A 14,485-nucleotide genomic window follows, 5' to 3' on the forward strand; every position below is an offset into this window, starting at 1 on the left:
AATCGATGGATCTCTCGTGAATGGGTCCACCCTCTAGTCAGGCGTAGTTTCCTGGTATGCTTCACAGGTCAGAATTAACACACCTGGTGCGAATTAACCGTGCGAACTCGGCAGTTCGTAGCAGACAAAGTGCATTCTGTCGCGTTGCATCTGTTCCTAGCCAACAGCAAATACACCAATTAATTTTATTTCATATTAGCATTTATATTACAGTAATTTTAATAACCTTAAACAGCATGTCTATCTTACAATTTAGATTCTCAAAAGAAAGGCATTGACAAGAGAGAAAATAAGAGTTATTGTATGCTATGCACAACTTACCTTTATCCCGTTCGTGTTTTTCTTTTGTCTTTGACCATTTTAACATTTCTACACAGCAAAATTTGCTTAATAAGGCGCTTCATACTAAATAAAAATGGAAAATCAACCTATTGTTCAGGATGAACAAATGAAAAGAGTAAATCGAAAGTAGAAAATTAAAACAAGTCTATTTATTAAACGCAGTTGGTCAGCAGGGTGATGAAGGAGAGACTTTATGGAGTAATTTAATGTACGTTATTTAATGCCAATCAACAGTCCGTGTTGTTTCTAAACAGATGACCACCGAAACTATGGCAGAATAGTTTTGGTTGTTTTTTACGCAGCTGTGAAAAACGACCAAATGCTGCATAATCTGGGCATGCAATTTATAGATTATACAGCACCCACTGTCGGCATTTAAAGAAGTGCGGAATAATCTATCTGTCATTTGCTCTAACTATACGGCTGCAGCGCGCGCGTGACGATTCCAAGCCAAAGAAAGCGCAGTCGAAGCCCACACGTGACGTTTGTTTCTCCTGAGTGACAGCTGCAGCGATACGTTTCTTATTTGAATAGAGCTTCATCTGCGACTCCAAACTCATTACTTGCGATCCCGAGAATCCCATATGAGGACTGCGGTCCACCTGAACGTCACCTCGCACTAAAGACGGCGCATTTCTTCACTCTGCCTTCTTCTTCTTCTCGCAATGAGAACACGGTTGTCGCTGACACCGCTAATTACAGCATTCCTCCTTTCCAGCCCGGGCAACTGACTGCTGAAGGATTCTCTTTGTTAATTACAGTCCTCTCTCTCTCTCTCTCTCTCTCTCTCTCTCTCTCTCTGTCTGCTAAGGGACGCTAGCATGGAACGGCAGTATAGAGGACGCCAGTCCTTTTTAACTGACATCTGTTCTTGTGATTGTGTAATTTGTTACTTTTAACTGAGCGATAAAATAGATTACAGCGACTCCCATTAAAAACTGCTCCGTCACGTCAATTAAGAAGCAGCACTTCCTGTCAGACGATACCGCATTAACAGCTAAAGAAGTCGGAAAAGATTGAAAGAAATCAGCAAAAACTGCTTATGCATTTCTACTTATATATATATATATATATATATATATATATATATATATATATATATATATATATATATATATATATATACGTGGGCTGTTCAATAAGTAATAATACTAATTTTACTGTCGCGAAACCACTCATCACAATATTAATTTCTGTGGAATAAAAAAATGTTGCTGTCTTTATTAACAAAAGAGGTTGATAGATGGAGTATACGGGCTGATGTACCAGAGTATCACGTGACCAAACGCAAGTGCTCATCGGCGCGCCTACGAGGTGCGACCAGTCTTCGAAATGGAAGCGTCCTTGGAACAGCATTATGCGATTAAATTTTGCGTGCGTTTGCAAAAATCGGCATCGGACTCTTTTAACGTGATACGCGAAGCTTTCCACGATGAAGCAATGTCGAGGGCAAGTGTTTTTCGCTGGCATAAAACTTTTAAGGAAGGAAGGCAAAATGTAGAAGATCTTGAACGTGAGGGAAGACCTTCAACGTCCATCACAGAGACAATGATCAACACAGCAGCGATTATCATCAAGCACGTCAAAAGGAAGCGTCCATTGCTGAAGAATGGCTTCGTACTGCACCACGATAATGCAAGGCCACGTATTGCTGGTTGTGTAGTGGACGTTTTGCAGAAGAACAACACAGATATCCTACCACACCCTCCATAACAGTCCTGATCTCGCACCGTGCGATTTCTGGCTGTTTCCTCAGCTCAAGAAACCACTAAGAGGCCGCCATTTCGGAAGCAACAAAGCATGAGTAAAAGCTGCGGAGGCGGTTTTGAAAGAACTCTCAAAAAACGGACTTTCATGCGCGTTTAAGAAGTGGACGCAACAAATTTGGGACAAATGCATCGCGTCTCACGGTAGTTACTTCGAAAAAGACCATGTAAATGATGACGATTAAAGGTAATCTGTTTTCTGTATAAATATAGTCTTATAACTTATTGAACAGCTTACGTATATCTGTTAGGGTGGATATATATATATATACACGTTGAACAGAGAAGTAAGCAATGGAGTGAGGAAGCAGAAAAGCAAGGATATACTCGTTCGTCTTGTGAATAATATTGCACACTAATATGAGAAGAATGCTAAACATGTCTTCAGCCTTCCCACTACTCTATTTTAGCATGGGGGCAGGGGAAGAACTGAAACAAGGTTTTAACTCGAGATATGAACAAGCATCTGAATGCTTGTTCATATGTAGTTATGGTTCAACCAGTAGTATTCATTTTCAGAACATACTGAAGATTCGGTGGCTGAATAATCTATCTCGATCCGCATCGGCCTAGCCAGATATTCTCTGACTGCCATTTCTAACTTTATAAATGTTTAAACTAGAATTAAGATACTTAACAGGATGATCACCAAAAAATGTAGCTAGGACAATTGTGAGGGACTGAAACATCGCGATCGTCTTCCTTCGTGTGTCATGCACAATGCCTGTCACGGCCAAGTCTTCATCTAAGCGTAATGAATGTCATAATAGGACTATTAATTTTGTCTCCGCTGCCTGCTATTCTGCTCAGTGTTTTCTTCGTGACGTGGGGGGGAGGGACCCTGCCACCTGGGAGGGAGAGGAGAAATGTAGTAAATTAATAAACTTCTAAAGAGGGAATAAGTCCCTCGAAATTAAACACCGGTAGTCAATCTTTATTTCACTTTATTCGTCATCTGAATTCACCGTAGAGTTTATAATATTTGTCCAACATGTTCATTATTTCCTGGTGCTGTTATTGAAGGAAAATGATAAACAATTTATGGCGATGATTTTTGAAATAAGTTGCTTTCAAAGCTGAATTGCCGATAACATTTCGCTTTAAGTAGTTTCTCCAGATTAAAAGTACGATTGCAATCGGTTGTCAATAAAAGGTGTAAACCACTGGAATGTGCGGCAGTTGGAAGAGAGCAAAGCTTATCTCACGCGTTGTTTTTCTATAAGTTGCTCATCAGCAAACAAAGACTTGTCAATTTACTTTTTGTTCATAAAGACTAACGTCTGCCGACGAAATTGGCGAAATAGTCCTAAGAAAAACTGCAAACACGGAAGTCACACAATTTTTGTGACTATAAAACTAAGTAAGGAAGTATTATAGCGGAAGTAATATAATTCTCACTTCTTTTTGTCATATGATATGTATACACCCAGCCATGCACGAGTGAAGAAGCATTTTGGTAACTGCAACTATTTAATATATTGTATAATAATAAACATCATGCATATGAAGGATGAAGCTCTTTTCCGGTAAAACTATAGAAGTGCCGATAACCACCTGCAGGAAAACCTGCGTGACCTTATGGACATAGTGAGCGACAGGCGGGTCATGGACACAAAAGGATTGACAGATGACGCGTTTATCTTGGCCTCATGCGTAAAAGCACTCCCTTGAGGAAAATGTCTTCCCGAGCACACGGATAGGGGCTATTGATTGACTCATTAAAGTGTGCCGGCCCGCTAAATAGGTGCGCTATCTTGCCCTCCCCAACCCGGCGGGTCGGATGATAAGGGAGCTCATGCATAGCGCCCCCTAACGACAAAGAAATATTGCCTGCTAGATGCGATGTAAAAGTTTCGGAAGTCGATATCGAGACGAGCGGAGCGTGAATAGGCACAGTTGCTCCGATTGGGAGCTTCTATGCGAAATGCGGCATCAGTCCGCAGAGAATGCGGGATCAAAAAGATTTCGAAAATAGGGGGAGGGGAGAAATATCACAACAAAATTGATAATCTATGAAACTCTGGTTAAAATTCATGCGCGAATTCTTACAATTCCAGGTGAACGAAAGAAAAATGAATGAGAGGGAAAGAACGAGGAATCGAATCGAACTGATCTCATTTGTCACTCGCCAATGACAAATGAATCCAATAAACTGCTCGAGTTTTTAGCAGCACTTGTGGCATAACGAAAGCTGAAATAATACGCACAAGAAACGAAATGATAGGAACTGTTTGCTCTCAGTGAAGATGATTTCGATTCGAGTCGAAATATTTGATTTAATAAATTGTTGTTAATCTTCTTGTGTTTCCATTTTTGTTTTCAAGAACTTCATACGACATGAAGGAACATATCCTGTTCCATCCATGTTTGAATAATTCTAAAATGCTTGTGAATATGTGGAGCATGTCGGTTAAAAAAAAAAGGCATATTTCCTTCGTAATTTCAATTTGAACCTTCACTTTTTCAAATGATTTATTTGTCGCAACAGTTCATCTCAGACGACAAATTCGCAGAAATCTTCTTTTTTTCTTTTTTTTCTTTTTTGTTCGTTAATCATATAAAAATCAATTAAAAAAGAATGACTTCTCTGGATATCAAGATATTATTGGGATGTTATGTTTCTTCCCGCATATTAACAAGAAGTCCTGAGAATTTATAAAAACAAATCGATTGATTTCCTTGATAAATTCGCAGGACTGTAATTTAGAAAGGGAGTCCTTAAAAACTGTAAATCATTTGAAAAACTGAACATGGTCCATTCTAATTACATAATAATTAATGTCTCATTTGTACCCAAACTATTGTCGATGACTAATGATTCACCCATGAATGACATCTACTTTTCAGGAAGACACAAATCGGAGGCCGGTCAAGGGAAGAATACATTCGAGGTCATTTTTAACTGAAATTTTGTTAAGACAGTGTGTTATGAAGGGATTTTTCGCTCAGAAATGTTGATGTTTATTTCATGCAATGCAGGTGATGTGAAACACAATCCGATTACTTTCGTTTCGTTGGCGTTAACGTTTCATTGACTTTTGTTTAGTTTAATTTTCTTCTACTCTACCCTCCTTATGATTTTGGTATTTCGCCGGTCATCTGACTTTTCACTTCTTTTTTAATCTACATGCCGAATTATATCAATTCCAAAAGAATGGGCGCATTAAAACTGTCACCTACATTCGTTTTAGAGATTTATGAAATGCTGAGTCGAGATAACTTCTCGACTCAGCATTTCTGGTGGTCGACTTCTGGTGGTCGACTGACTATCAGTAGTTATTTCAACTGAGTATTTCATAAACCCACCATTGCTATAATGAATAGGGAGTGGGAGAGATTATCTTACTATCAGTCAGGTATTTAATATCCCCAAAAAAAGCTGGGGTTTTCGTAAGCTTAACTTGTCACCACAAACATTTTTCACTTGAATAGCCTACTACACACGCAATTCACAGACAAAAAATACTGTTGGTAGTGATAGACGTGTAGTTGATGGATTGTGACGCTGTGTGTACCTGGACCGTTCCAGAACGATCTGTGCCTTGTGATATGGCATATTATCTTACGGCATGGACATAACTTTATAAGATGGATGAACTGCAAGCGCGAAGGCATTCCACCGATCACAAACAGCGTGGAAATAGACTTGGCATCCATTCGTGACCACTGATATCAGAGCAACTAACATGTGCAGGTAATAAACCACTCCACTCTGCCACTACCAGCTCACCTTGTTCCTGCTTGACAATAGATCCATTCGATTCATATTGCTGTCGCGATACCTTGGCCTTACTGTGAGCATGGCACAACTGGAGCAAGTGCCCAACATCAGTATTCCTAATATTGGTCACTTGTTATTTTTAGCTAACAGGAATGGAAGCAAATAGATCGTTGGCAGCTCTTCCCCGTCACTAACGATAGTCCGGTTATTCTTTGAAGTATGCTTCTTTGAAGAGCCACTACGTATTGTGCTGGAACTGGACTACTAGGGTCTCTCAGACTATACGATTCTTGTAAACTTGCGAACACTTCTTGATACATTCTACACGTATCTAAACATTCATGTAGGAAAATTTGAAGATCTCTCTCTCTCTCTCTGACTCTTTCTCTGAAAAAATAATGGATATCATGGATGATGTTCTAATCCAGTAGCTACTCAGTGAATGTATTTTTCTACCTAGTTGTTTTTATGCTTTGGATTGGGTCTGGCGTTAATACATTTCTAATACGAGAATGCCGTCAGTAAAGGTGCTTTCCTGAAATTTTTAATTTCTCTAAAGTTCAACGAAATCTTTCAAGCAAAGAAAATTTAAAAGATGACAAAGTGCCTCTTATAAACTCCATGATAATCTCTTTGAAGTATCTTCAGCCACTTAGCAAATAAATCTTAGCTTTCCTTCTAGAACAAACCACCTCCAAACTACTGACATAATTCATGAACGCCAAGTTCTTTCACGGCACTAATTTTCTTCTTTACACGTGATATAAACTAGCAGTACTTACTTGTTCACGGGGCTCTTCCTTGACCGAAGGTCAAAAAAAAAAAATATTAATTAATGTATGTTTTTAAGCTGGGAGATCCGAGACTACAGTGAGTAATAGATCTGCAATGTTGAACCTATAAATTCCTTAATACAATGATACGCCTACCTGTAGTGAAAGTAAAGAAAACACAGATTGCCTACTGCGTAAGCCATTCTTTCCTTCATTGGCCAGCTAACAAGATATTTCATTATGTGTTCTGCTCTACTTCTCCAGTGGGTCGCGCTACGCGGACTGTAACATGCAACAATCAGCCGATACTGCTATCTTCCCACTTACTCGCTCTGAGGCGTCGCTGTATGCTTCACAAGATACGAGTATGCTTCGCGTGATGCAAGTAGCTTACCACGCGTCATAAACCCACAATGGGCCATCGACGCTTCCTGACTAAATGTGGTCTTATTATCTAGCTTCGGCGTCCCCAATAGCTTCATAACACTTTCTTAACTGATAGCGTATTAAATGGACACTTCGGATGCAAAAATGAAGTAAGCATGCGCAGTATGCACGTTGCCAGGAAGTAATAAAACATCCAAAACAATAAAGTCACTGTCCTTGAAATTGCATTGGTTTTTCTTGTTTAGCAAATCAGCAACCGAATTGATGGATATGCTTTGAAAAATGAACCCATACTGTGGGATTTATAATTAACGCTGTGTTCTTTAGAGCAGTGCTTCCCAAACTTCTGTGCCCCCTTTGGAGAAATTAAATATTTCAAGGCCCCACTCGAAAAAAAATCGTAATATGGAAATATATTATTATAATATTTATTGTATTTATAATCAATACAAAACATACACAACGAATATTGCAAAAATCAAATACAAATATTACATTCTTAATATTTTCTTAGCATCTTCTTAGCATCTTAACATTCTTAGCATCTTACATACGCATTTGACATGGCACATTATCTCATACTTTTATATAGATAGATAGATGTATTGCTGTTGTACATTTGCAGTACAAGCACATGAAACGTAAAATGATTAGTAATGAAGAAAGAATTAAAAACATAAAATAAGTTTAATAACAATAGATTAGCAAAACAAGTGTTCTCTGCCAGGTTGGAAGGAAAACGACCCAGAGGAAGACCAAGATTAAGTGGATTGGTACGGTGGTACAAAGTGCCTTAGACGATAGAAATATAAGATCTGATAATGTTGGAGTCTTGACAAGTAACAGACTGATTTGGAGGAAAGTTGTAGATAGGAAGTTAGTAATGATGAAAATGTTTCATGTAGTACTATCATATCCTGTACACCCCTTGAGGGTAGATGTCAGAAATTTGATGATGATGATGATGAAAATTTGATGGATGTGTTTCAATACTGCTACACAAAAAGTCAGTATCAGGTGAAATATTTGAAACTGCAATTCTTAGATTTCTTCTTTGAAATGAAACTTATATGAATACGCATACATTTACTAATATTCATTAAGCGCCGAAATTCGCAGGAAGCAAAATTTGTGAACCGCACCAATGTGTGATTTTTTTCCGTTAAAATATAAAAAATAACAAAAAATAAATAATAAATAATAAAAATTAAATACGTTTCTTTTAAGATAAAAAAGAACTACTTAGTCTTAAAACATTTTAAATTTGTTTTCATTATTTCACGCCCCCCCCCCCCTTTACAAAACCTACGGCCCACTGTTTGTGAAGCGCTGCTTTAGAGCGACACCTAAAGGATTACGTAATTTGGGCTTTCTTTTACTGTTTTAATTTCTAAATTACAGAAAAGTTTTGTTTTTATTTTTTGCACCCATAAAAGTGCAAAATGCTGTCCCTTCTCGAGTTGATTTGAAGTTCAAAGATCATAAGTCGACAGAAGGGTGTTTGAAATGTAATACGGGACCTTCTTTCACAGCAGGGCGTGATGCAAACTCCACAATGCGGGGGCCTAAAAACTTCGAAGCACCATTCAAAATCTTAAAGAAAGCCGAAATTTTTCCTGGGTAAATTGAAAACTAGTTTGTGTGTGTGTGTCTATGGGAGGAGGGATTACATTTAATTCACTGTCCACATCAAAAACTCGCTGATTATTGCGTTCTGAATCTTTTAATTGCATCAGATGCAAATCTTATTTCATGTACCCTTCAACTAGAATTATGATACTGAATATAGTATCTACTACGAAGTAATTTCTGTGACTGGAATAGTACTTGTGGGCGTACATTATGTTTGGAAATAAGGCTAAATGTATACTGGAGCGAGCGAAGAAAGCTCTTACACTTATATATACAACCAGTTCAGTGAGCATTCTCATTGAATATGTTGTCACTTGTTGGGTGGGTATATCTGAGTTCATTAAACTTGGGGGCAGATGAATTTTGGACTACAAATCAACAGCATAAAAGTAAGAATTCGTTCGATTTTAACAAGTTTTTTTTTTTTTTCCTGAATAGATGAATGAAATTTGAATTTGGATTCTAAATTTTGGAAACAAAGAATCGTCTATCCAACAGTAGAACCATATGTAAACGCCATAATGAGAGAACTTGTGATGCATATTTGTGCCCATTCAATTACTGCATCTTTCAGGCTGTGCCAAAGTTGAGAAAATGTCAACAAAGACAGTCCTATTTACGGGCAACCATGAAAAAAAAAAAAAGAAACAAAGCAAAATAAATTCACGCCAAAATTCAAAATTATTGTAAGGACTGTCGCTATGTTCAACATCTTTCTATAACCAATCAGGAGAGAGAGAGAGAGAGAGAGAGAGAGATTGAGGACTTGAACGTTCCCTTTCTATCAAACAAGCTTTGTATAAATCAGAAAACCCGAGGAACAAGTTTCTGTTCATAAATCCTTCGTCCCACCTTCTCAACACTAAAACATCTTACAACGACGTTAAAAGTGAAGACGTCGTATGCTCCGATGAATCGTGATTCATGATGTTTTTCAATGATGGTAGGATCAGACTCTAAAGATCATCCTGAATCACTTGAAGATTTGGTCGTTCCAATGAGGATCCCAACCTTTTCTATGAATGGTGGTTCAGGGGATGCAGTCGGGCTTATCACTTGAATTCCTCAATGGTAATCTTATTGAGCATATAACAAATATGCATTAAGACAGAGTACCGTTCTAAGAACTAAAGAGAGAGGGGGGGAGATGAACTTGCAACTGAAAGCAAAACAAACACCTTCATGATCAGTCGTTTCATCGAGTTTCTCAATTGATCTCGTATACAAGATTGTATCTTCGTCAATAAAACGATTACATTCCTCGTATTGCTTCTTAGAAACATCAAAATTAATGCTTTCGGAATTTAAAAAGCATGATCGAAAACAAAAAAAAAAAAAATAGCATTTTTTATATGCATTCGTACACAGAACAAACACATTCTGCCTCGCAGTACATAAATGGGAAATGATCGCTTTTGAAAGTAAAAAGAAGTTTTTTTCACGATGCTGTGTAATAGCAATCTTCTGCCACTTTTACAAGCATATGTATATATATATATATATATATATATATATATATATATATATATATATATATATATATATATATATATATATATATATATATATATATATATATATATATATATATATATATATATATATATATATATATATATATGCTTGTAAAAGTGGTTCGATATATATATATATATATATATATATCGAATACAAATTGCTTTGTGTTATTTGGCCGACTTGATGAAAACCCGGAGAGATGAAAAACTCATAAGGAAAAGAAAAAAAAGCTTCTACCCCCTCCTGCTAACTTAGCTTCAGCTGAGTAGAGGTTTCTTTGTGTCTTGGAGGGGATTCGAACTTAATCTTTCTCACCAAAGGACATCGGTGATACCGACTGAGTTACGGAGGGTTACACACTTTACTTTCCCTCTTTGTTAAATTTGTTACGCATTGCGTTTGTGCAAAAAAAACTGACAAAATGACGGCGACTGTGGTGCATAAGCACGTAGTCGCTGAGTCCGGAATTCTTGCTAGTTTCCGGTTATTGAAAGATAGTCCTCATGGTTTTCAGACATTCCGCCGAAGTATACGATTAAAACACAGACGGGGTCTTTTCCTAAGCACTAAACATCGCCATAATGATAAAGAATACTATACGAATATAGTCGGCACCAATATAATATTTAAACGTTATGACACATTCCAGAACTCAAAGCACATTCCATTATTCTGTTCGGCTCGCAGCCACTTTACATTAACAACTATCTTTGAATAATTCAATTACAATATTTTACTTTTTGTTGGCAAAAAAAAAAAAAAAACCCGCACATCTGACGCCGTTGCATTTGGGAGGATTCTCGGTCTTTAGGGATACTAAAATTCAATCGAGTACAATTATTTCTGGCGGGGGAAGCAGATCCCGTTAATAAACGAACATTTTCCAGTCGCCACACTGTTAGCGTCAATCAAGCTTATCTCTTGTAAGCTTCGTTGGCGTTACCTTAAATGATAAGCGGTCTGAATTACGGTACTACACATTTTATGATGTAGTAGTGGTAATCGGAAAGAAAATATAAAAATCTCTGAAATAACTGCATATTAGTCTCTACCACTAGGTTTTTTTTTCTTTGAACATAATATTTTTTTTTTTTTTTGTTGTGTTCAACTGGGATTTTAACCAAAAGTTTAATTCTGCAATGCGTCATAGTTCAGTGTTGGTGATGAATTAATGTTGTAAAAATCTTTTTCTTTTTTTTTTAATCTAGACGAAGAGTTTTGGAAATTCATCTCTCTCCCGGTATCGAAGCCGTCGGCCCAGTGAAGTGGTCCTTAGCGCTGTGTCTCTTAGCTGTTTTCATATTAGTTTACTTCTCCTTGTGGAAAGGAGTGAAAAGCACTGGTAAAGTAAGTGGCGACATCTGACGAGAAATTAAAAAATATAAGTCGTCGATATGAAAAAATATTTTAAATATTTAATATAAGAATGCAGTCCATTGTATAAAAAGGTATCTTTACAAAACTTCAGTATTTGTAAAATTATCTTTGAATCTTTATAAAATTTGTTTGAATATAACTGCTTGCTTAAAAAGATAGAGAATTAAAATGTCTGTTAATGGTGATAATAAGAAAATTTCTTTCTGGAACTTTTGATTCCAATACTTTTTCCGATCATAGCTGTCCATTCGTAGAAATGCTCGCATTCAACTGTCCGAGGACAGGTGAATGCGAGTGAAAGAAGTCTGAGTTTTATCCTCAGACTTCTTTTATCTAGATAGCATAGTGAATTATTTACTCTCAGACAACACTGATCATCTAAAAAAAAAAAAAAAACTGACCACCTTAGAACTCACACTATGTTAAACAATTATACTAATGTTAGGGTTTGCCAGGCCGTACTTACACTTTTCCCGAGGCGGGAGAGACCCCTAGCTAGAGCCTAGTGCGCCTGTACGGTCCTGGGTTTAGGACCAAGAGATGGGGGAATGGTTGTTTATGTCTGTTCTGAAAAACCTTGGTGCATAGATAACTTGAAGGATGGAGACTGGTACGTCTTCAAAAAGCTAAAGACGAAAGGATGTCCGTCTCCTCACCGTGGGGAATAAAAGGCGTTAGACGATTTATTTATTATTGTTATTTATTCTGATCACTGGATTGCGTCACAAATTCTGTGCAGCCACACTTGAATTTCTTTTGCGAGATACTGTCTAGGCTGCTATCTCAACCTATTCCTCCTTTGTTTTATTTCAAAATAATAATAATAAATTATAATACGAATAATTGTGTATTCTAATTATATACATTTATCCTCTTAAAAGAATACGTGTATTCAAAAAAGTATTCTTTTTTTTTATTTCTTTCTACATAATTTTATCTCATTGATATTTATTCTGCAGCACACACACACACACACACACACACACACACACACACACGCACATAAAGACACAAGCGTTATAAACTCAAAGAGTCATACAAGCTTGTCCAAAGCATGTTTTTGAAACACCGAAGCCTACACTTGCATTCGATCCTGTTGATTAGAGAGCAAGTGTGCTAACCACTTCGTCTCTCGATTTCCCGACTAATAATAGAGTCCCTTAAAGTCTTGTTCTATCCTTCTTTAGTTGTATTAAAAGCTTTCATTAGATACAAACCTTATGCATCGTGTTCTTGCAATGATGCTACACCTCTGACGAAGCTAACTCAGCACGAACAGGAAGAAAAAGGAAGCGTGCAATACTACGAGTTTTTAGTGGGACGAATAAAATTAGTTAACGTGTGCATCAATAAAACTCAACTCTGGATGATTTCTTTCTTTTTTTTTCTTTTTATAAAGTTAGTTTGATTTATTTTTTATTTTTATTTATTTATTTTTTATTTTTTAGAATTGTTGCTAAGGTAACTAAAGACACGAAGCGCGAGCGCTGGATTTTTATCTGTAAATTGGCGCATATTCTCAAAGCAGGTTGTCTGTTTAGGAAGAGGAAATCCGGAGTGTCGTCTGAAACCCACTAACTCATCCTCGATAAAGTGACGTACACGAGATCTTCAAAAAAAGCGTGTCAAACACAGTTTCTCCTTGCACGTGCAGTAGAGCAAGAGAAAATCTTGTACAAAGACTGAACATACTTTTCGTAGTACCTGTGCCGAATTTCATTAAAGTAATCCATTTTATTTTCTTTAATAGAAAATTTTGAAGCTGTGCTGAGATGAATTCATCTGAATTCACAAATCGGAAATCGTTTATTGAATTTAAACGTGGTCGGGACCGCACAAAAACGACAATGGATAACCAGAATGGAATGGGAAACCAGACTGCGTTCCGTTGAAGAAATTGTTGATAATTTGCAGACGTTCTTACTGGACGAATGTCAGAAATTATCAAAAGCATAAGTAGTAGTGGGGTCACTTTGAACAAGGTCAAGATAAGATAAGGATTCGTGACGTCGTTGTTTGTTAAGATCAGTGACGTCATGAGTATGGAATGCTTGGAATTTCGCCGGTGGCCACATCTGTCTGTGACGTCACGTTATGTGTTTTGGTTCGCTTATGGCATTCTTGGTAATTGTTCAAGTACGGAATTGTGGGTGATAGTTAGAGATAAGCAATACAGCCACTCTGGGCTTGCAGACCATGCTCTGGATATCCGCCAAAGAATACGTTGGAAGAAAGCCACGTTAATACTCCGCAGCAAATTTAAATACGAAAGATTGTTCATGGAATCAGCCTCAGCTCTAAAAAAACTTTCCAAACCCCAACAAATTTGGGTGCATGAGACTGCCCCAAATTTGGGAAGCTTGCATTTTGAGAACTTCGGCCCAACAGCCAAGACAACCCAATAGCCCGCTAGGGGCACCTTTAGGACTCTAGGAACAACGTTAGTTTTTCTCTCTTCTTCCTCTTTAGCTTGTTGTAGTGCCCCTGCGCGGACGTGTCATAGTTGTCTGTTCCCATGAAGATGGCAATGTGACGTTGCCGAAATATAGGAAATATTTATTAAAGAAAGTTTCTTTTAATTAATATTACAGTATACGTTGTAAATTCCTTAAATAATTTAATACTCCTGTGTTACCAACGTATAAACCTATCTACAAGGACTCCTGATACATAGTAGTGTTAATCTAAAACCTTTTGTTCTGGTGAGAGAGAGAGATCAGCTAGGTTAACTAATAACACATCTATTACTGATTAATTCTATTCCTTCTTTCTCGACGTTTAGTACTCTTATGCTAAACATTGAAAAAAGAATGAGTAGAATTAATCCCCCCCCCTCTCTCTCTCTCTCTCTCTCTCCTGCAGATATTTAAGATAATCAGTACTTGGTGAGTCACTCTAGGTTAATATTTCGTCAAAGACAAGTGAAAAAATTTCTAGGACATTTCAGTCTCAGGTAGGGTGGTTACGGT

The 14,485-nt window shown here is 37.3% G+C and overlaps 1 protein-coding gene across 1 annotated transcript in view; it reads left to right on the forward strand.

Moving 5' to 3' along the window:
• The window catches only part of LOC150093592 (sodium-dependent serotonin transporter-like), a 105,606-nt gene that overhangs the window by 53,446 nt on the left and 37,675 nt on the right, over positions 1-14,485 (forward strand). Inside the window, exon 4 of the mRNA XM_090413227.1 lies at positions 11,348-11,486. Within this exon, the coding sequence (XP_090269353.1) occupies positions 11,348-11,486 (139 nt within the window). The remainder of the gene's footprint in view (positions 1-11,347; positions 11,487-14,485) is intronic.

Source organism: Typopeltis vanoorti, chromosome 23 (assembly GCF_054136105.1).
Source record: "Typopeltis vanoorti isolate ZY-2024b chromosome 23, IOZ_Tvanoo_1.0, whole genome shotgun sequence".
Taxonomy (NCBI): Eukaryota; Metazoa; Arthropoda; class Arachnida; order Uropygi; family Thelyphonidae; genus Typopeltis; species Typopeltis vanoorti.